The 24,919-nt window shown below is 40.3% G+C and overlaps 1 protein-coding gene across 1 annotated transcript; it reads right to left on the reverse strand.

Annotated features, from left to right (window-relative positions):
- Nucleotides 1-6,416: 6,416 nt before the first annotated feature.
- On the reverse strand, nucleotides 6,417-11,464 carry zbtb4 (zinc finger and BTB domain containing 4). The gene is given in 3 exon segments (XM_051914914.1): nucleotides 6,417-6,680; nucleotides 6,683-7,955; nucleotides 11,191-11,464. Coding segments are annotated over 2 exon segments (933 nt in total). The 5' UTR covers nucleotides 7,568-7,955; nucleotides 11,191-11,464; the 3' UTR covers nucleotides 6,417-6,632.
- Between the last annotated feature and the right edge of the window lie 13,455 nt (nucleotides 11,465-24,919).

A 24,919-nucleotide genomic window follows, 5' to 3' on the forward strand; every position in this document is an offset into this window, starting at 1 on the left:
AGTTACTGATTCAGAATTTAACAATTTATTTGGGCCAATATTTAAACCCAATCAGACTTAAGTACTCAATGGAGACAAAAATAATAATAATAATAAAAATACATTTACAAACCCAATGTTATTAATTCTCTGAAAATAATTGTTATATTTTTATGTGAACCTCTCAACAATATATGGTTGTTACTGACAGTTTTTACATTCGTTTACACAAATTTAACATTTACTTTTTTTTACCAATCACTGGTACAGGTTGATGCAATTCATTCATTTATATATTTCTAGAATTTATGTAAATATGTTGTCATGGTGGAGAAAATACAGCAAAAAGAAGAGGTCAAACACAAGTTTGTTGGTAGCTATCAAGGGAGATAGACCTTGATTTGGTTTCCTTTTCCTTTACCACCACACACCCTTTCTCTCACACACCACACTCTTACAATGCAAACAAAAGGCTTGTACTCAAACCCGAGTGAAGCTACATGATCCACAACCGTTCATTGCATTGTGTTTTACCCTCAGGAAATGAACAGTGCTGCGGCTACATTGCACAGTTTCACACTTACTTCAAAGGGAGAAGGTAAAATATTGAGAATAGACAGGGAGAGGGTGTTGGAATGAGAAAGAGGTGGAGATGGAAGGGCAGTATTTGAAAAGCTTTCATAATGCTTAGGAAAAAGAAATAAGGCAACATAGGAGTTTCTCTTTTTGGTTTTAGATTTGTAAATTTTGATACTGAGGGGTTAAAAAAGAGGGTCCAAAATGTTTTGTGAGGACATGCCTCAAGAGAAAAAAGCAGGAGCAATTGAAATGAAAGAACCACATATGAAGGAAAATGGAGTTTTGTGACAATACCAGAAGATACTGAAGAAGCAATTGTTGCTCATGCGTTGTGGTTATATTGAATCCAACTTCCTTGACATATCCCTAAGACTACTGTATATATATATATATATATGAATACCCCATAGCGGTTCAATATTACATGTTATTTTTCAAGTCAGCGTACAGAAATGATCTACCATACTGTCTTTATTTTTTAACCTCATGACTAAATTACATTCATATTCTTGTGTACTTGAATGAGCTTCAAGTACAAGCCTTGTCTCACTACCAAAAAGGGGGAAAAAAATATATAAAAAAAAATAATAATATATTGAAAAACAAAAGAAAAAAAACAAGAAAGTACAAGGGAGAGCTCAAGCCACTCCAGTGCTATAAGTCCCATAGTGCAGGCCCTGCAGGGGCGTCAGGACTGACTGACGTCCTCTCCTTCTCTTCTCTCTGCTGCAAAGGAGAGAGAATTTGCTAACCAACAGAAATGGTGGCTTGCTTGTAGTAGATTATGTTTTCTTAAAACTAACATTCACCAACTACTGCCTCTTACAAGTAGCCTATACGATTCTCTCTGTCTTTATAAAGGAAGCTCCGTTTATGCTAACATACTGCCCAGCTGCGCTTTTCTCCACTTTACTCCCAAATTTTTCTCACACTCTCACTCTATTTTAATCTCTGTTTGTCTCACTACGTTTCACCCTTTCTGTCACGTCTCAAATTCAGTCAATGAATGGAGTGTCTTTGGTGGACACCAGGGGGCAGTGGGGAGGAGAAGGCCACAAACATGAAGTCGACTGGAACGTATGTTGTTGGAAGAGATAAAACAGTTGGCAGGAGTACTGGAAGTACACAGACTTATTTCATAAATGATCAAGGATTAATACCCACATCCTACAAACGAAACTATGTGAAACACAATCTGTCTCTAGACATAACATGGTCAAATGTAGAGTGGATTCTAAATCACCATACATTTGATCTTGTCATGATAATCCTGGTTAGTGAAGGCATCACATAATAATATGTTTAATCCATATGACATGTAGCTACACCATCAAGTTGCTATGCTATGACTTACAAAAGAAGAACTTCATCTATGTTTTCTATTTACTGACCTATTAAGATTATAACAGCTTTTCCAGGAATGATGTTTTTACGTGAACTTCCATGGAACTGACCAAGGTTGATGCAGCACAAATAATTTTAAGTGTGCATGCCTACACCCCCAACACACCCCACAAATACACTTACACAAACCTGCAGGCACACATAAAGCCGGAATACTGAAAAACACATGACTGGAGTACCGATGTAAGATATGACACTATGAGCTACCCCAAAGTCTCCATGCATTACCTCTATACAAAATCGCACACTGTACACTCTCATGCATACACACACACAAACGCTCTCTTTCTCTCTCTCTCTCTCTCACACTCACACACACACACACACACACACACACACATAAAACTGCTGCTGCATCTTCCTTCCCATGTGTGTTGAGTATGTTGAGCCTCTTCAGGCATAACATTTTGCTTTCAATGATAAGCCACCCTTGCATTACTATAAGCAGTATAATTAACACAACTATTATTATCATTATTGTTGTTTAACTGTCCTTATGGGAAACAGACATAATTCATTTAGCAAAACACACATCCTGTTAGCTGTTATTGTTCACGTGTTATCCATAATATCGTAATGACTCTGAGAGGATGGATATCCAAGCTCTAATGACACTACAGAAGAGGCAAAGAAGTGGTGTGTTGGAGGTGCATCTTGGCAGTGCCTGAAGGGGGCGTTATATTTTTTGTTCTTCACCCCCTTATAACCTTTCCTCCTTGTCTTCAAGACACCCCTCCATCTTTCCATCATGTTTGATTCCTATGTATGCCTATGCATTTGCTGCGTTACAAAAGAGAAGTAAGAGCTGTGCAAGAGTTCAGTTAACAAACAGAAAAACATAATTTCCACCGTTAATGGCCCCCTCTGCTCTTTTACAGGTATTCCCTTGCTGCCTTTGTGTACTCACTTATGGGTTGTCCTGCTTTGTGCTACTGCTGCTGCCACTGTTGTATAGGCTGGGGTTCACTACTAAAGGATGGGGCACTGCGCCTGTTAAAGGGGCAGCAGCGGCAGCATAATTGAAAAAAGGCAAGAAGGGTAAGGGCTCTTTGTCCCCTGATGCCATCATATTTAGAGTCATTGGAAGGGCAGCAAGGTTATAGGGGTATGGCAGTAGCTGTGGGCCATACAGTAGGTGATAGGGGTCAGGGTAAAAGGGCAGTTTAGCAGAGTCAGAGTGTGGTACCATCTTCCCAAGTGATGGAAAAGGTAGGGGTCCAGCAGGGTAAGACATCAGGATTTGCTCCTCCTGTTTCTTACCAGAGCAGTACCCTCCAGGTATGACCAAGGGAAGAGTAAGCTCCTGGACAGGGTAACCTGAGCCCCTGTGGTGTTCTGTAGGAGTGAGAGAGGTGTTGTCCTTTGATTCAGGCTCTGCTGTGGGCACTTGAGGATGTAGCAGGTTGTGGGAAGAAGGTTCGCTCATCCCAGCTGAATGCACTGGCAACATAAGACCCTGTTTTTCTGTGTTGTGCCTTCCTCTGTGTGATTGGCTTTGCTCCAGCTGTGGTCGCAACTGTAGGTCCAAGGGTCCTGGAGAGTGACAAGGTGACTTTGAATACCTTTGAGAAGGTCCTTTTGGAGTGGTTTGAATGACAGAGCATGTAGGAGATGGTATAGGACTGAGTGGTTCCTCTTTGGGCACTAGCAACGACACTTCATTACAAGACTGTTCCTTTGAGATGTTGGATGGATGCTTAATCTGTTGATCAAGCTCTCTCTTTTTTGCCAGTATTGTTGGCATGGATAAGTCTTGGGCTTGGCTGCTGGATTGAGGAAAGATTCTTAGATCCTGAGCATCTTGTAAATCACTGAAATCTTTATTTGGATTAATGTCACCTTCTCTAAACACATAACCTCTGCCTGTTTTTAGTGATATGGGTCCAGATGGAGTTGTTTCTCTTCTAATCTGAGGCTCTGTCAGCATTTGAGAAACCTGGATTTGCCTGTCGTTCGGCGTTGGGCTTCTTTTCTGTTGGTTTAGTGTGTCTAAATTCCGTTTTTCTGGTGTTCTATAGTCTAGGCACTCTGCACCATTCATTACTAGTACACTAGGGAGGTTAGGAGAGATGACGTTAAACCTTTCTAAAGTGGGACTGTGCATAACTTGGGAAAACTGTGCACACAATGGACTGTGGACTTTGTCATTGGTTGCCACTTTGGGGCTTTCACAATTTCTGACTCTTTGGTGTTCTTCGATGTTCTCACCCAGTTGGTTGTCAGTGATTTGACAGTCTGGTTTGGAGTAATATATGACAGACACGGGCTGTACTTGCTCACAATTGGTGTCTAAACCTTTGCTTGGTATAGTCTCCGCTGCAGAAGGTGCGTAGCTTGGTATGTCTTGCTTTTCCTGTGTGTCTTCAACCTCAGTTGAACTGCCTAACTCATGTCGCTTGAGATGGCAATTTAGTGCAGCAGAGGTTTTGCAGACCTTATCACATTGTGAGCATGTATATCTGATCAAAGGCCTCCTGCCCAAGCGTACTGGGCTGCCTTTCTCTACAGACCGTCCATCCACTCCATTCTCATCCGCTTTCATTTCCACCTCATTTCTTGATGACTGAGAATTGAAGAAAGTAGGGGCAGACAGGGGCTTGTTTTTGGGATGCTGAGTTCTCTGATGTTCCTCTAGCTTGGACTGTGAGGGGAATGGAGCTCTGCACAGCATGCACACAAACTCAAAAAGATGTGTCAACTCATGTTTGTCTCGTTTCCTTGGGCTGGAGAACCAGCGCCCACATGTTCCGCACTCAGATGCCTGATCTTCTGACCATCTTTGCTTGATGATAGAGGATGCTGTGTGTTGAGGATTGAGTGTAGCCTGAGGAACAGATGAAGGGAGAGGGAGATCAGGATTTCCACGAGTTCCCTTTTCTTTTTCCTTCTGTTCTGTTCTTGAAGAGACAGGAAAAGTGTGTGATGTTTCTTTGACTTCAGCTTTCGGTGGATCACTAACTTCTCTCTGCTCTTTCTTTACTTTCTGTCTCCTTTCCTCTCCCTCATCTGCATCTTCATTGTCAACTTTATTCAGATTTTTTATGAGTCTCTCAGCTCTCCTCATAGGCCTCAGGGATCGTTTGTAGTGCATTTTGCGTTTCCATGCTTTAGCCCCCTGCATATGAAGAGTCTTTCTCTTGGGTTTGTAAGAATAGTAAGGCCTCCATAGGTTGTCTTCCACATCATGGTCATTTCTGTCCTCTCTGACCTCCTGCCGGAAGAAGTATTTCCTCACCTTGCCTTTGAGTTTAGGGTTTTTCCATTTGGGCTCCCCCTCCTTTCCTTCCTGACTGGAGTTGCGGTGTTTACGTTGATGATGATGGGTGTGCCGTTGCTCTCTCTGGTCCTCTTGTGAGAGGTTACTCTTTTTGGGTTTGCTGCGTGTAGGGCTTTTGTCTCTCCTTAGATCTGTTTCAGAGATGCTCCGTTTGACAATGGCCTCCTCCCCTATGCGCACAGTAATCTGGCAAAGTGGACCGCTGCCTTTGACTTCTGATCCCACCGCTAAAGGTATTGTCTTAGTTGACTCTGTTTTATTGTGAACTTTTCGTCCCTTGTGAAGTTTCTCTGTTGGCTGTCTGATTTTCAAGACCTCTGGGTCTAAACTGACATCATCCCACTCCCTGTATGCCTCTGTGTGCTCTCTCTGGCTATGTTTTCTAATCTGTTTTTGACCTGTCTTTGTATGATTTTCTGGACTTCTTTTTCTCTCCTCAGAGTCCATCTTATTTCTGTGAACAATGACAGAGGAAGAAACTGCAGTGCTGTGCATTATGACTGAGGGTTTGCTGTGTGCAAATGCAATGACTGAAGAGACGGCTCCTTCTGGGCACTTTGGAGTTCCTTTGCCATTGTTACTACCTGACAGCCATAAATCTGACCCTTCTGTCTCTCTAGCTTCTACTGCCATGTCTGTTTGGGGAGAAGCTATTTTTTTACCCTGCTCTACACCCAGCCTGATAGGGAATCCCTCAGGCTCAGCCTTGATGTCTGGGGTTTGAAGATCTTTCAGGAAAGACTCCAATTTATTTGTGTCTAGAGGTTGTGGGAGGCTGCCATCTATAGATAAAGGCAGGGTAACTGATGAATCAGAAGCGAGTAGTCCATCGGCCATTGGCTGACTATATGTTTTGTAAGGTCTCTTTAGAGATCGCATGGGCAGCAGGCGGTACAGTTTAAGGGCATTGACCTTCTGCTTGTAACCACCATTGGCTGTTTTCTCACTTGAGATCAAGCCAGGATTAATACCATGGAAAGCCTTTTGGTGCGTTTTAAGGTTGTAGTAGGTAGGAAATGCCTCCCAGCAAAAGATGCATTGGTAGCGCCTTTCACCAGTGTGCCACACCTCATGTTTGGTGCGGTACTCAGCCAGAGCAAAAACCTTGTCACAGTAGTGACAGGGGTACTTCCGGCGCCATGAATGTACATTGGAGTGTCGCTTCAGGCTAGACAATGTCATGTAAGAGCGCTCGCACACGGAGCAAAAGTAAATGATATGTCCATCCACCACTTTTACAAAGTGATCCTCTTCCCCCAGGGCATCCCCGCAAGTCAGTGTTCCAGCATGACGGGCATGAAAGTCTCGCACTTTCTTTATGGGTCGGCCAGGCCTTGTTTCTTGTCCAAGCTGTTCTGGCTCTGCAGCCTCATCTGCTCTCTCCCCCTCCACTTCACCCTCCTCCAGGGGCTCTTCTTTGGGTGGCACTGGAAAAGCTGGCAACCCTTGCCTGCAGGTGGCCTCATGGGATTGCAGTCTTTTATTATGGATGAAGGCTTTGCCACAGTGACGGCAGCTGAGTACTCGTCCCCCCCGATGGAGACGCATGTGGACAGTGAGGGACGAGGCAGTGCTGAACAGACGGTGGCACACCCCACACAGTAGTTCTGGCTTCGGCACTGCCCTAAAGGATTCATGGAAAGATGGCTTGGGGATAGTCAAGGGGGAGGAAGTTAGAGAGACAGACGAGGGCGAAGTGGGTGGAGGAGGGGTTGATGAGGATGAGTGAGGGTTGATGCTAGGGAGAGGAAGGCTTAGTTCAACATGGAGACTGTTTGCCTTGCGTTTTTTGCCTTTTGAACTCTCTGGATTCTTTACACCTTGGTCCTGGTAGGCTCTTGCACTGAGGTTGAAAAGGATGTGTGCTGTTTCTGTTGTTGAATGCTCTTTGTACCCATTATTGAGACTAACCCCAGCTGTCTCTTTTGAACAGTCCATTTTATTAGTATGTTGTAAGGGAGATGTTTGGTATCGGGAACCACTACCATCAACAGAAAATGACAGAGATGACTTGCAGTTCTTACTAACTGGAGCAGTTAGATCGACTGGGAAGGAGGAGGAAGAGCATGGCAGGCGGTCAGTTTTTGATGACGTTTTGGATAGCTGTTTGTCTCTGAATGCTTCCCCCTTCCATGCCGTGCCATCTGAGCTGTCTCTGTCATGGACGTCAGAGGAGGAAGTGGGGTGGGATGAGGAGCAGTGCTTCTGTGCAGAAAAGCCAGCGCTGAGGGGAAAACTGAGCGATATCCTCGTAGTTTTGGCACTATCTGCCTCCTCTGTGCCCTCTCCCATCCTGTCTCCTCTCATGTGTTTATTTCTGTGTTTCATTGGATCCTTGTACAAGTCCTCTAAGATGTTCTCCAAGGCTATCGTTGGCCAAAAACAGAGCACTAGACAGTCAAAGTGTATCCGTAGTCCAGCAAGATCCAGGAAAATACTTTAAAGAGTGTCTGTTCTAGCTATATCTTCAGTGCAGAAGTTGTCGATTGAAGGATGGTGGAGAACAGAAATTTCAGATCAAGAAGATGGAAGTTCATGGAGGTCAAGTCCAGAGATGACGACTCCTAGATGTAGGTAACATTGTGCATCTTTGATTATCTTGGTAAAAAACAGGACGGGGATTGCCATGCATTGCACATTCAGCTCCAAGAGTGCAGTGCAGTTGTGGAGAGGGTCCCAGCCATCCTCTCCCAACACCATGACCCCGCTCTTAATCCTGCAACAGAACAAAAATAATTTGTTTTTAAAATATTCTTTTTTAATCATAGGAAATATTGTAGATTTTAGACAACCACAAACACCAGAGAGTGTAGTAGTAGAATTAAACTGACAAGAAACGCACATGACAAAAAGTATGCACTGTGTGGTGGCAAATCACTGTGATAGGATTTAAAACAGACTGGCTATAAAATACAAGCTAGCATGAAGAAAGCAATCCATTATGGTAATCATACACATGTAACTTAGTCAGACAAGGTTGGTTGCTGTCATCTCAGTTTCCGAATTTGGCATGACAAAATCTGAATGTGTGGAAAGAATCTCAGCAATCAACCCCACTGAGTCACAGCATTCCCTTCACCTAATTGAACACTGCTAAGATTTAATTAAGATTTCCCCAACAGGGTGTTATTTATAGTCAAAGTGCTCCAAATATGCCTAGACTGAAAAGGTACCAAAATATAGATGGCCTTTTGAACTGAAGCATCTTGTAATCCTGATAAAGTTATTTGGATACATGTATAAATATGTATTTTTACTGTATAGCATGTAATGCAGAAGACCACGTGATTCTTACTGTCATGTCAGTTTTTCTTTAGCAGTCTGAGAGTGAATAGTCCACATTGTAGTTGCATTCATAAACCTTTTTAGTTGCTCATTTAATAATCATCTTGTTTGCTTAACCTGTTTGTTAGCCATAGAGAAAGAGCATTCTTAGGTAGCACTAATGATGCGACACCAGAGAAAATCCCCAGTCATGGTTTTCTGCCTGCGTTTTAGCCAGGCAGGCAGGCAGGCCTCTGTAAAATTCCACAAGCAGCCCTGAACACACTGAAACTAGGTCAGCACTGTTATTGCAGAGAGAGAAAGAGAGGAGGAGGGAGAGCAATGGAGAGAGAGAGAAAGAGAGAGAGAGAAAGAGGTGGGGAAGAAAGCAAGATCCAGGCCTGGAGACAGGAACAGCCACAAACACACACTTACACATGCACAGAAACACATATACACACACAGAGACAGACAGTCAACAAGCTTCATGCATGCACACAAGCATTCTCCTCTTAACACGCAAACACATTTGCAGGCGTGTAGGCACATATGAACCGGTTTGTCTGTAAACAAGTGGCTTGACAGCTAGCGTTACCCTGCACACCACAAATGCAGCTGCTGAGAGTGTGCAAAGGATGTATACCAGAAGTCCTGCATAATAATAGATGTTACATAAGAGTATATTTAGACAGGAAGAGTTGAAAATAATTTAAACCTGTCCGGCTCTTGTTGTGACTGGCTGCTATGGCATAAAACAAGGCCTAAGAATGACACAGTTTTACATGGTGCTCGCATAGTGAATTGACAAACACATCTGCCACCCCCTCATTTTCTCTGTACGTCTGTCCCTATTTATCTCTCCCTCTCACCCTCCTTTTCTCTTCGCATATGACGCACACACTGCCTCTCAACAAACAGTCCCTGGCGCAAGAGGCTGGCCAAGCGTGACAGGGCCTTTGCCTCCCCCCTCTGACTGCCCCTCTACTCAAACATGCGACCGACTGAAAGAGTTAGAGCTGAAGTATTAAGGTGTTGCATCTTGCAAAATGAAATATTATGTAAAGTCAATTTAAAAAAAAAAAAAAAAAAAAGGTTAGCAAATTGACTTTCTCACAGATGTAGGAAATTGAAAATAAGTGTCACATCTGCGTCATCAGCTGGAACGTGAAGTGCATGCTAGTCATCCAGGTAAAGATTTTCAATTTACGCACATGAGACCGCTAGTTTTATAATGCTGTCAACAGTGGGTTAGGAACTGAGAAGAGGCTCAGAAGAAGCCGTATAATGGTCTAAAGGTCTTAAATTTAGCTGTGACAGTGAAAGAGAGCATGGACTGAATGGTAGTGGAAAAGGGTAATGAGTGAAGGCCGCCTGTTTCCGTGTGGCCGTGACGGGGCCCACCAGGGTGAGGCTGACTGTGAAAAGGGGGCTGTCGCTAGATACTGAACTCTGCACAACCCCCTGCCAAAAACATGGTGGAGCCAGCCAGAGGATAGATGAGGGGTAGGGAAAAAAGCAAAAGGGAGGAGTGGGCTGTTTTGGAAGAGCAAGAGGGAAGCAGTTGGGAGATGGAGAAGGATGGTCCGAGGTTGAGTTCATGGTAGGATTTCCTCACTCCTTGCTTCCCCCCTGAGCAATTTATGGTATCTCGGTGATTTGGCATGACGGGCCATGCTCCAACGAGTCTGCCCGTGTTACACGCTGTGTTCGACATGGTCCACTGAGTTAAAACTTGACAAGTGATTCCTGTGAATCTGTTTCTGTAATATGATCAAGGGCAATATTCTAAGTAGAGCAAAACTGGAAGAAAATGTAATCACAGATAGAGTGAGAAACTAGTGACCTGGCTGGAGCTACTTCCTCTAGATCATGCCTGAACCTGCTTCCATAATGCTTTGGTTTGTTTAGGAATACAAGAAGCCCTGCCATGTTTCCATTCTAACATTGATACCGCTGTTGCTACAGTATGCCAGAAACTTTATGCTAACATATGCCAGAGTTTAAATTGCAAGTATCCCATGCTAGCTGATTTGAACCTTTAAGCAGAGACAGAAAATTCAATTTGACCATGCAACTTGGCTGCTTGGCTTCTAACGACCTCTGACCCTATGGCCTTGTAGGGCCTGTTAATAGTGTACTACTAAGTATGCTACACAGGAAAAGACATTGCAAATTTGAATGTGCATCTTATAATATCATCCACCTTACGTAAACACAGGTAGATGCTGTTTTTTAGGGCTCCATATTCCAAGATGCCGCTTGGTGGTTAATTCTAAAACCAAGTCCTTCGCTATTGAGATAATTTGATCAGATGTGAACTTGCCACAACATAAAGTATCCAAATCCAGCAGAACAGAAATATGGTAAGAGAATGCAAAAAGTAATGAAGCTTTATTCTCGTTTTACTTTAATCTTGGAGCGACTCACCAGCCCTGAAAAAGAACTGCGTGGTTCAGCCACAACAGCGGAGGATAAGGGAGACAGGCCTTGATTAGCACACACACAAACCCACACACGCACACATTTCTGGTGTCTACACAGAACCAAAACAACATCGATATGATATGAGAGTGGCACAGAAATGCAAGAAACAGGAAGAGGTGAAGACAGAGAGATAGATCAGAGGAAAAAGTCTCTCCTTCTCGCTCCCATTCTCTGCTAGGCAAGCACACAACAAGACAACGTACCTCGGAAAACCTTCTGCTGCATCTCGGCTGCGATGTGTTCTCTCTCTCACTCTCTCACTTTCCCTCCCTCGGTCTGTGTGTCCTGGTCTGCGTGTTCCCGTGTGCGTGTATGAGTGAGAGAGAGAGAGAGAACACAGGGAAAGACAAGCGCGTGCATACAGGCAGCGCTATGTAGAGGGCAGAAACGACTCTCTCGCACTCTGACTCTCCCCCTCCTTCTGCCGCTCTATCTCTCCTTCCCTCGCCCGCACTCTCGCTCACTCTCTCTCTCACACTTCAGTTTGCCACTGACACATGATTCTGGGCTGTTTTTGCATTTTTTATCTCCCCCAGCCTCGTACCCCTTACTCACCCGCACCCACCCCCAGCCTCATTTTAATTCCAATTCTCTTTTTATTCCAAATTTTTTTGTTCATTAGACACACACTTTCACCATGCACACTCTCTACATACACCAAGCCTGATGATAGCAAGGAAGGGAGGGAGAACGGGAGCGAGGGAGAGAATGAGCGAGTGAGAGGACGCCATTTAAGCAGTTTGTTACGAGCACTGCCAGTCCCCAAAATGGCTGAAAACAAACAGGAGCCATGCCAACAGAAAAAAAGCTTGGCCATAGAGACACGAAGGGAAAGAGATAAAGAGTAGGAGTGGGGAGAAACAGAGAGACGCCAGACAATACTTGGGTTAAACTCTTTAAATAAGTGAGGTAGCCAAAAGAGAGATCAAAGAGAAGGGCATGGACATGCACTTTGGTTTCCATTTTCTCCTCTCTCTACTTCCCTGACTGAAAAGAAGGACGTTTATGGCAAGAAGCGGTGGAACAGAGGAGTAAACATTGGAGTCTTTGGCCGAGACGGCCCTCTATGACAGATTTGGCCTTCTCGCCATTACGTGGAGCAGAGAAATAGCACCTCTATGTACTTTTTGTCCTGCCTCCATTTGCCGAATCAATTCGTCTGGCATTTGCTGGATCGATCAATCCAGCTCACTGTCAATGCGTAATCTATCTATAGCTATTGAAAAGTTCAGGAACCACCTGTTTTAAAACTGTTTTACAGAATTGTGTGTGGAGGACTATGATTTAAAACTGTCTGTCTTGACGTTCAGAAATATTTTCGACCTGAGGAGAGAGAAATAAAGAAAATGAGGGTTCATACTTCTGTTATCCACTTTTTTCATGCCCAAATTTCTGCCGAACAGCTCATTATACCCCCCATCCTACGTTCCTTTCCCCTGTGCCCCTCGGTCCTTCTCTCTATTTTTCCTTTCTCTTTCGCACTCCTTCTTTTTCTCTTCTATTGTATGCCAGCCCACTTGTCTCCATGGGAACTCGGTTTGGAAGGGGTGTTGTTCTTATGATCTCTCCGACTTGGTAGAACTTTGTCACTTTTCTCACACTTTTCTCAGATTCTGTTTTTCGACTGGTTCTTACTGTGAGCTTGATTATAAAATGTTCAGTTCACGTGTTTTTTTTTGTTTGAAATGATTCGTTTCTTGCAGTGTTTATTTTGTAATTTGTAATAGTTCATGTAACTTATTTAAAGAGGTTCATCCCAAAATGTTTGTTATTTTAAGTTATGAGCTGTTTGGGAACAGGAACACAGAAATAAGCAACTCCAAAGTAGAGTTCAAAATGCACTGTAAAGCTGTAAGACATTTCACCAGAGTAAGCACGGTGCCAGAAAACATGTCAAGATATGTGGACAGTGCATGTTTTATCACTTGGTGTGGATAAGGAAATTTAGTTGTTGATAAGGACGTTCTATAGAAGTTTGTCTATTTGATTTAAGGTACCTTTGAGATAAGACTTCAGTTCAAGTCCAAGTCAGTGTACTAGCAAATGTTGTGAGAGTGACAGTTAATAAAGTAATAATCAGAATCAGAAAGAGCTTTTATAGTACGTTTGCACACACAAGGAATTTGTTTGAACACAGACAACAACAGCATGCAGATAGTAAAATAAAAAAGAATAAAGAATAAATATACATGAATAAAATACACATATGTGCATGTATATATAATGCATTTATGCTATATTATATTATGTTATTATTTTAATTTTAGTATCACTTTTTATTTCTTGCTCAAACAAATTCAGAAGTAGGCCAGACAGAGGTGGTCTTCATAAACTGGAATCAGCCATTCAACTCTGCAAACAAGCTTTGTCATATTCCAAATTATTGTATTTGTCATTTGATTGCCTCTAATCTTTGTCTGCTGTGAAAATAGGTGGCTCAAATGTTCCCCTGCTCACTGCTGATCAAAGGCCGTCTTTAACATGACATATGGATCAGCAGACACTAATGAGAGGGCAGTGGCCAGCTGAATCTCCACGGTAACAAAAGAGGCTGGGACATCTGGAGTCAGCCACACACAGACTCCTGGTGAGTTTTGGGGAAGAGGGGGTCGTCAGATGTCCGCCTGCAATGGGTGGACTGGATAACAAATATGGCAGTGGGCAGATGAATGAAATGTCAATTTAACCCTCTGACGCTTGGTAGTTTTTTTTATCAGTGTGAGTAAATGATCAGTACAAATAATCCATGTTTACATGAGATTAGCATGACTACCCAGAAAACAAAGAATCTTGTTTTTCCCTTTATTTCTTCGTATTTATCAAAAACTATACAGATGACATTCATTTAAGTGAAATAATGAAATTAAATGGCAGCAAGAAGCTCAGAGAAAGAGTTTCTTGTTGTTATGGTTATTTCTATGTAATTGTTATACTTTTCTATTTTTATTTTAAAGGGATAGTTCACCCAAAAATAAAAATTCTGTCATCATTTACTCACCCTCAGGTTGTTCCAAACCTGTATAAATTTCTTTGTTCTGTTGAACACTTGAGGATGAGTAAATGATGACAGAATTTTCATTTTTGGGTGAACTATCCCTCTAACTTTTCCTTTTGTTAACCATTTTCTGCAGTTTTCCTCTGAGTAATTATTTTTTTAGAGGTAAATATTATAATTATTATAATTATTTTGTTACAGTATGTATTATATACAGCAGTGACCAAAAGTGATGTCCAGAGGGGATATTTGTTTTTAATGACCCAATAAGTTCGATTAAACTGTCAAAATATGAGAAAAATATTTTATATTCTTTACATATTTTAAATATGAGGGAAGAACAAAAGACTGAATTTGATTAAGGTACAAATTATCTGACAAATTAATTTGGCAAAAAAGGCAAACTACAGCTACAGGTTTTATTTTGCTATGCTAGAAAAAATGCATAGAAAAACATAAAGCTCGCAGGAAAAAGCATACACTGACATAGTAAGTTATTAATATTACAAATTATTAGTTGCTAATAATACAAAATCTTTTATTCTTAATAATATTTGAGTAAAGTGTGAAGATGTAAATTTTCCTAATATTTCTATTTTTAATTATTTTATATATATGTTTTTATAATATTAATATATAATATTAATTAGATACAATCAGGGGCTTCCTGTTTCCTCCAATTTCTTGTTATTTTTTAAAATGCTGTGATTCTCAGTTCATCACTGTTTTAAGTTTACCGTACATATACCCAAAAACTATATTTCATAATGAAAGATTTGTTTTATTTGTGTAACTCCATTCCAAAATATTTGGTACTGCTTAGATGAGTAAAAAGATATATGATTGGCAGCACTCTCACCACTCTTTCCTAACACCATGGAGTAACTTTGTTATTCTTGAATGATTTCTGGTGTTATCTCATATTCATCTTCCAAGCATATTCCCACCAGAATGGCGAATTCTGCCAAATGCTTCTTTAAAATGGTTAGAACGGTCAAATCATTTTTATACATTTATCTGATGTACAAATTGTCAAAAATGTTGCTTAAAACATTTGAACCTCTTGCAAATACGTATTTATTATATAAATGAATAATTATACTTATAAATAATTTGCTATAGGAAGTCTATATTTTATTGCTCAAATGTATTACGTTTCTAAATTATGTTCATTTTATTGTACATTTCACATTACTTGCCCATATCTTAAAACATCATTAATAGAGTTTAGTGTAAAATCTGGGTTTCATGCTCATTTCTCTTAATTCACTGATTCAGTTTCCATATACTTCCATTTTGAATTGCTATCATTATCCACCATCCGCTCCCTAGCAAATGAAGCAGATGAACTATTACTCCTCACCCGGACAAAATGGGTGAGGCTGTCAAACGGGCTTCCAGCTGTTCAGAGTGGATTGCGCCACCGAGTTATCTGGGAAAATGACAGGCGGTGGATTATGTTTTTATGTCAATTGAAGGTTGGTGTACAGATGTGACAGTGTTAAAGAATATGTGCTGCCCTAATTTGGAAGCTCTCTTTATTAACTGTAAGCCTTTTTATTCGCCACAGGAGTTTTCCTTTTATTCTGGTGAGTGTGTACATCCCTCCTGATGTGTGTGTGAGCGCGGCTTTGCAACAGCTGGCTGATCAGATCACACACGTAGCAATGTTACCTGGACTCTTTCATTATCATTCTCTGTGATTTTAATGAAGCTAATCTAACCCACAAACTGCTTAAATACAAACAGAACATCACATGCCCCACCAGGGACAGTAACATACTGGACAATTGCTATGCTGTTTTAAAGGATGCGTATCACTCTGTCCCACGAGCGGCTTTGGCACTCTCTGATCACTGTTTGGTTCATCTTCTCCCAGCCTACAGGCAGAAACTTAAATCTGCTAAGCTTGTAGTAAGAACTGTTACGAGATGGACCAATGAAACAGAGCAGGATTTACAAGCCTGTTTCGACTGCACTGATTGGAGTGTTATTGAGGCCACAGTCACTGATCTGGATGAGCTCACTGACACCGTGAACATCAGCTTCTGTGAGGACATGTGTCTTCCCACCAGGACCTATTTAACATATAACGACGATAAGCCATGGTTCACTGCAAAACTCAAACAGCTTTGCCAGGCAAAAGAACATGCCTACAGGAGTGGGGCCATGTACAAAGCCTTGTACAAACAGGCCAAAAACACACTGAATAAGGTGATAAGAGTAGCTAAGAGAAGCTACTCTGGAAAGCTGAAAAACCAGTTTTCAGCTAACGACCCTGCGTGGGTCTGAAAGCCATCACCAGCTACAAAACACCGTCCCTCAGCACTGTGGAGAATCAACGACTGGCCAACGATCTGAATGTGTTTTACTGCAGATTTGAAAAGCCTGGTCTCACACCCCACACCCGCTCTGACCACCTTTCCACACAACCATCAACACCCCCTCTTCCCCTACTGGTTCTCAGCCTGCACTTAAGACCTGTGAGTAAGATGTATGCAGGGTCTTCGGGAAACAGAAGATGGCCCAGACAGTGTCTCACCAGCCTGTCTTAAAGCCTTTGCTGTCCAGCTATCATCCATCTTCAACAGATCACAGGAGCTGTGTGAAGTCCCCATCCTGCTTCAAATGATCTACCATCATCCCTGTACTCAAGAAACCAAAAATGACAGGATTAAATGACTACAGACCTGTTGCTTTGACGTCTATGGTTATGAAGTTATTTGGGAGACTGGTGTTGGCCCACCTGAAGGACATCACTGGACCTTTGCTGGACCCCCTTATCAAGCAAACAGGTCTGTGGATGATGCAGTTAACACGGGACTACACTACATCCTGTAACATCTGGACAAACTAGGGACTTATGCAAGGATCCTGTTTGTGGACTTCCGCTCCGCCATCATCACGGATACCCTCCTGAATAAACTGACACAGCTTTCTGTACCCACCTCCATCTGTCAGTGGATCATTAACTTCCTGACAGACAGGCAGCAGCTAGTGAGGCTGGAAAAACTCACATCTAGGACCCTCACCATCAGCACAGGTACCCCACTGCTCTTCTCCCTCTACACAAATGGCTGCATCTCCAAAGACCCCTCTGTCAAGTTCCTGAAGTTTGCAGATGAAACCACAGTCATCGACCTCATCCAAGACAGTGATGAGTCTGCTTACAGACAAGAGGTTGAGCAGCTGGTTGTTTGGTGCAGTCATAACAACCTGGAGCTGAACACACTCAAAACAGTGGAGATGATTGTGGACTTTAGAAGAAACCTCACAGCACTCCCCCACTCAGCATCATGGACAGCACTGTGGAAGCAGTGGAGTCATTCAGGTTCCTGGGCACCACCATCTCTCAGGACCTGAAGTGGGACAATTACATTGACTCTCAACACATTGAGGTTGTACTTTCTTCATCAACCAAAAAAGTTCAAGCTGCCACAGGCGCAGATGACACAGTTTTACTCAGCTATTATTGAGTCGGTTCTGTGCACTTCTATAACTGTCTGGTTTGGGTCAGCCAGCAAATCAAGTATAAGAAGACTGCAATGGACTGTTAGAACAGCTGAAAGGATAATTGGTGTGCACCTGCCGAACCTTCAGGACTTGTACAACTCCAGAGTGAAGAATATGGGCAGGTAACATCATCACAGACCCCTCTCACCCCTGTTTGCTTGTCTCCCCTCAGGCAGACTTTACAGATCTCTGTGCACAAGAACATCTAGACATAAAAACAGTTTTTTCCCCCCATCCTCTCAGCTTGAACAGCTAACACAGCAATTACCACCTGTGTTTTATAATTCATTCTCAGTACTTGAGAGGGTGTCAGTCACGTTCAGTTTGTTTTGGTTTTCATGGACTTTCCGTTTGTTGTCATTAGTCACTGGTGTTCCTTTGCTCTAGTTTCCCGCCACTCATCAGTTACCATGGATACTAACACTCATCATCACAGCTGTTTGTCCTTTTAGTTAATCATCATTGTGTATTTAAGTTCCTGCCTGTGTTACAGTCATTGTCCGGTATTGTTTGTGTAGACACGCTGTTTCGCTTGTTGGCTTCTATTTGGATTACTTTAATAAACCTTGCGTTTTACTATCATTATCATCATCATCTTTTTCTTCATTGGACGTTAGCATTACAGAGAGAGGCAATAATTAAACATTTTGTTAATACATATATATATTTTATTTATACAACTGTACTTACAGTACATAATGCACAAATCTGTACACAAGTCTTCTGTTCCAGATGTATACCTTATTATTATTATTATTATTATTATGGTTGTTGTTGTTTGTTTTATTTTTTATTTTTTCCTTAGTCTTATTTAAATGTTCTTACTGTTCTCATGTCATATATGTATATGTATGTATGTACTAAGAGCTCCTGAAAAAGTGTTTGCACACTTGGCAAATAAAGCTTATTCTGATTAAATCTTGGTTTCTTTTCATTGTAGAAATTCTATAATGGTGATCCCAATTTTTTGGGGATTACAGCTTTTAAATATTTTATTTTTGTACAGTCCCTCTTGAATTCATTCTTTTTCTAAGTGCTCCATTCTTATTTACATTTATTTGTATATGGATACGCTTTATGTTGTAAGTTAAAACTCAATACTATCACATTATCTGCATACAGTTTTAATTCTGTATATCTCTGCTTTAAGGCATTTTATTCTAATTATTTAAAGCTCTATAGATAAAGCAGATACCTATAGTGATAATAGATCCTCTTGTCTTGTTTCTCTCAATATTTAAAATGCTTCTAAAATATTTCCATTAGCCCTCACTCTTACGTTAGCTTGTTTATACATCCCTTCTTTCATTGTAATATACCTTAGTAAAAAGCCAAAAGACCTCACACATTTAAATGAAAAAAAGGGCCAGAATCAAAGGCCTTTTTAATATGTGAAATCTTAGCATTTGTTGCTTTTTTCTCATTTGAGATATTCTGAGATATTTTAAGTCACATTTTTTGATACAGCATACATTAAAATCAAGTTATAAGGTACATAAATTGACAGTCAGGAACAAGTTAAAAAATGTCATCATTTACTCAACCTCAAGTTGTTCCAATCCTGTATGTCTTTCTGCTGCTGTAGGAACACAAAATAAAATATATTGAAGTCTGTTTCAAGTGTTATTGTCCATACAGTGAAAGTCAACGGGGTCCAAAACAACAGTGGACTATATTGACTTCATTCTATGGAATATATATATATATATATATAATATATATATATATATTTTTTTTTTTTTTTTTTTTTTTTTTTTTTTCAAAATATCTCCTTTTGTTGTGTTATGCAAAAAAAGAAACTAAGTTATACAGGTTTGAAACGACAAAATGGTGAGTAAATGATAAGAGTTTTTGGTGAACTGTCCCTTTAAGAAGGTTAAATTAGAGAGACTGGGGATGATGATGCATTTGTGTGTATTTTTGCTTGCATGGGGGAATTGGTGTGTGTGTGTGTGTATTAATGTATTTACTGTATGTACAATATGTGTGTATTCACAGGAAGAGGCAGCATCCGGGGGGTTTGATTATTAGCTAATGTAAAGTTTTTTTTTGGGCTCGGAAACAAAGAAGTGTGTAAGGACGTCTAATGTACATGCTTCACAGTGATACGCAATTTCCAGTTCAGTACATTACTTTCCAAAGCATCATATGGAACCTTGGCCTTTCTTTCCCATAATGTGTCAGATAATTTTATACCAACCCACATCAATCTGGGTTGTAAGCATTTCAATTCAAAGGGGTAAAAAGAAATGTTTTAATATAAAAGGATAAAAATGTTGTTTTCTTAAACTGCAAACATATATTTTTACAATGTTTTTATACAATGCTTTATAACATTTAAAAAAAGAACATGCTGATTCAGATTTTTTTGATGTTTTTGTCTTATGCTCACCAAGGCAGCATTTATTTGATAAAAAAGAGACATAAAAAAATAATATTGTTAAATACACCGATCAGGCATAACATTATGACCACCTTCCTAATATTGTGTCGGTCCCCCTTTTGCTTCCAAAACAGCCCTGACCCGTCGAGGCATGGACTTCACTAGACCCCTGAAGGTGTGCTGTGGTATCTGGCACCAAGATGATAGCAGCAGATCCTTTAAGTCCTGTAAGTTGTGAGGTGGAGCTCCATGGATCGGACTTGTTTGTTCAGCACATCCCAGAGATGCTCGATTGGATTGAGAACTGGGGAATTTGGAGGCCTCAAACCATTCCTGAACCATCCTGCTGAAAGAGGCCACAGCCACTAGGGAATACCGTTTCCATGAAAGGGTGTACATGGTCTGCAATAATGCTTAGGTAGGTGGTATGTGTCAAAGTAACATCCACATGGATGGCAGGACCCAAGGTTTCCCAGCAGAACATTGCCCAAAGCATCACACTGCCTCCGCCGGCTTGCCTTCTTTCCATAGTGCATCCTGGTGCCATGTGTTCCCCAGGTAAGCGACCACACGTACCCGGCCATCCACGTGATGTAAAAGAAAATGTGATTCATCAGACCAGGCCACCATCTGGTGGACAGGGGTCAGCATGGGCACTATGCGGCTATGCAGCCCCATACGCAACAAACTGCGATGCACTGTGTATTCTGACACCTTTCTATCAGAACCAGCATTAACTTCTTGAGCAATTTGAGCTACAGTAGCTTGTCTGTTGGATTGAACCACACGGGCCAGGCTTCACTCCCCACGTGCATCAATGAGCCTTGGTCGCCCGTAACCCTGTTGCCAGTTCACCACTGTTCCTTCCTCGGACCACTTTTGATAGATACTGACCACTGCAGACCGGGAACACCCCACAAGAACTGCAGAATCAGGTGTTTAGCCATCACAATTTGGCCCTTGTCAAACTCTCTCAAATCCTTACGCTTGCTCATTTTTCCTGCTTCTAACACATCAACTTTGAGGACAAAATGTTCACTTGCTGCCTAATATATCCCACCCACTAACAGGTGCCGTGATGAAGAGATAATCAATGTTATTCACTTAACCTGTCAGTGGTCATAATGTTATGCATGATCATTGTATTATTACAATTTAAAATAAGTGTGTTCTATTTTAATATTTTTTGAAATATAATTCCAGTAACACTTTAGTATGGGGAACACATATTCACTATTAACTATGACTTTTGCCTCAATAAGTTCCTAATTTACTGCTTATTAATAGTTAGTAAGGAAGTTGTTGTAACATGTAAGTTCAGGTATTGGGTAGGATTTAGGGATGTAGAATAAGGTCATGCAGAATAAAACATTAATATGTGCTTTATAAGTACTAATAAACAGCCAATATGTAAGCTAAAAAGCAGTTAAGAAAACTAGTTAAAAGTAAGTATTGTTCCCCATACTAAAGTGTTACCGTAGTTCCTAATTAATGTCATTAATTAATAACAATGTTATTCCTGTGATGGCAAAGTTGAATTTTCAGCATCAATACTCCAGTCTTAAGTATCACATGATCCTTCAGAAATCATTCTAATATGCTGATTTGGTGCTCAAGAAACATTTGCTATCAAAAGAATAGCATTTATTTTAAATCTTTTGTAACATTATAAATGTATTTACTGCCACTTTTGTGTCCTTGCTGAATAAATGTATACATTTTTTTCTTTCTAAACTTTTTAATAGTATAGTTTTCCTCTGGTACAGTTTACATCAAAGTTGGTTTTTGTCCTGTAAATCCTATATATTAGTACACCGAAACTTACCACCTATATCCTCTACTATGCACATGTATGATAGTGATTTCAGTTTGTAAGTGGTGAACGGTGTTACAACTCACCCCACTTTACAACCATTCCCAGTCTACCCTATTGTTAGCAAGAGAAGGCATAAAATGACTGCGATCCAAGCTTGGGATGATCAGTGTTTGGGATAATCAGATTCAAACTATAATTTAAGTGAGAAGTGCCATTTAGTGTAATTACTTTAGCACTGCATTTTATTTACTTTTTTTTTTTTTTTTTCGTATCCCAACATTTGACATTTAACATTTTTTCACAGTCATCATAATGATAAGTTGTGTCAATTCTCTCTGGTCTTAAATAATAGAACATTTTGATGATTAAAATATAGGCTTAGAAACATTTTTCTGCTTGGTGAGCTTAATTTCATAAGACTTGCTTTACCATTCAGCCATTTCCATCTTAAAAACATATCATTACATTGCCTTGGTAAATGTGCTTTTTTTTCTTTTCACCAAACAAGCTTACTTGTGGAGCCTTGTGATTACTAAACTGGAACAACAGGGCTTCCTTGAGAGCTCATGATCAAAGCACTGCCCATTTTCTGCTTGATTGTGGCTTCCGCTTGGAAGAGGAAGATCCAGACGGACTGAAGTAACAGGAGCATTCAGCTGTCTGTAGTGCGCTCATAGCTTCCATCTAGTGGTCATGTCTCTCCTCTGATTTGTAGCTCTCAGCATCTCTTCTGCATTTACACATGACTGGAACATCTCCATAATGTAACATTAGAACACATGCTTTAAATGTCTACATCAAAAACAAACAAAAAATAAAAACTGCATAGGAGGTAATTTAAATAACACAGTATGTGGTATTTTTAAGTGTCATGTGAAGTTTTTGGTAATGTCTGGTCAGCCAGTGCTATTATATAATAAGTTTTACTTTAGTTTCTGGAATAACACTGCAATAATATTTATTATGCATGTATTTGGCTATTGTTGTTTAATACAGTCTTGTTTGTTGTTTATAATTAAATATTCTGTGCTACGTTAAATGTCTTGAAGGAACCATATTTCTAAATTGCTTTGCAATGTGTAACAGATGGCAAACCATCATTTAAATAAAAAGTTTTTAAATTAGTTAATAGCTTGCCTTTTCAGGTACCAGACAATGATGTTATTTTGGTCCACTCTTAAATTCCACAGAACCGATATACAAGTTTAAAAATGCCTTATACAGATTGAGATATACATGTTAATGCCTTCTAATAAAACGCATAGAGTTGAGTTTCATCACAGCTGTAGTAATAGTATTCCAGAAAGAGTCTGAAGGAATTAACTACGCAATTGCATAATTGTATCTGCCACAAGTTGGTGCTACAGCTCAGTTTGAAATATAAGACTTCCTGGGGCCTGTTTCATAAAACAAGTTTACCAAATAATATTTCAGTAAGTCTGATTTATTGTCAGTTGATTTGGTTCAAAATAATCAGACTAACTGAAATAAGCCTAGCTTATTTGGTAAACTTGTTTAATGAAACAGGCCCCTGGTCAGAGCCATTTACGTAAACAGATGAAATATTGAGCAGTGTACTTGAAATGTGAAAATACATCCCTGTCATTTCAGTTTTGGATTCACCATTAGATACATATACCTAATATTAGTATACAGATTTATTTTTTCCTGATTAGGAACCCAGGTAAAAAGTGAAGCAAGAATTTGAATGCAAATAGAGTTTATTTACATACATAATACTGGTAAGAATATGTAATGAAATACAAAAACATTTCAAACCATTCAGAGTTAAGTTTAGTGACATAATTGTGTCCAAATGACAAAAGTCTGGCGTCATAACATCAAATATGACACATTTAAAGGGACAGCTCACCTAAGAATGAATTCTGTCATTTACTCATCCTCATGTGATTTCAAGTACATGATTTACGTTGGGAATACAAAAAGAGATGCAAGGCAGAATTAATTTTATTGTATCATTTCATTCCTGTCAATCCCTAACATTTAGTTTAACATCTTCTGTGCTCCATAGAAAGTCATACAGGTCTAAAACAACAGGAGGGAGAGTAAATGACAAGTTTTATTTCTGAGGTTTATTAAGCTGTCAACTTTATGACTGTCAAACAAGGTTTCCCAGTGCGAATGCTGAAAAATATCTGTATGTAGAAAACAGCAGGGACTCCTCCATGTTGCACCGACATGAACGGCACACAAAAAGACCATTATTTTATGTGGGTTGAGATTAATATCTACACAGTACTTTTCCCCCCCAGAAACAACGATACTGCCTTCAACGTTATCACATTAGTTTTGTTTTTGTGGAAGACTGCTTTCACGGTGAACATAAAGCTAATGTTAGCTAGCTCAGGCTCGTTTCACTTCAATCTAGAGTTACGCAACTCCGCTTCCTTTCTGCCCTGTAAACCCGCCCAAGTACACAGGCAGCAGACTCCATGTTTGTTCATCGCACTGCCACTGTGCCCGCCATAAACGAGATGATCCCTCAAATAAATGTATATATCTATTTGGTATTATTTCTAAGCACGGGTCTGATTTAAATTAGGAGATCGATTCAGATCTTGACCCAACACTCGATATTCTCGTTCAAGAACAACGAGGTTTTGACTGTAAACGCATTGGGACCAAATCCGATTTAAAGCTCTTTGAAGAACCATTAATTTATATTTATCCAACACAAACCGACGGTTTAAGCAAATTTTCCCGATACACGTGGGATCGAATGAGTCGATCTGGACCTGATACATAAGCTCAGCACAATCTCGTGCTCTATTATCCGATTAGCTTTACTGAGATAAAATAATAAACGAACACTTTTCAGCTATAAAACACCTTTCTGTACTAAGCAATCGATGAGATTAAACTAATTAGAGAACCTATGTATTTCTTTTAATGTAGGTACATACGTAACCATCCAAGCTCGATGCTAAAAGGCTAACATAGATGTGATATAAGTAACACATGATCGGTTAAAAAGGAACATCTACGATCTGAAACCACACAAAGACAAGACCAAGAAAAACGAAAACAGCTTTTTTTTTTGTTTAACCAAAATTGGTATAACGATCATAAATGCTGTGCATAACCGTCTCATGTATTTCTCGTGTCAATATTAACAGGTACCGGAGGCAAAAATACGTATGAAGTGTGATTTAACTATAAGAATTTCTAAAACGTCTTTGTGCTTTTAACTTCAAAATGTCTACA

The sequence above is a fragment of the Ctenopharyngodon idella genome, chromosome 12 (assembly GCF_019924925.1).
Source record: "Ctenopharyngodon idella isolate HZGC_01 chromosome 12, HZGC01, whole genome shotgun sequence".
Taxonomy (NCBI): Eukaryota; Metazoa; Chordata; class Actinopteri; order Cypriniformes; family Xenocyprididae; genus Ctenopharyngodon; species Ctenopharyngodon idella.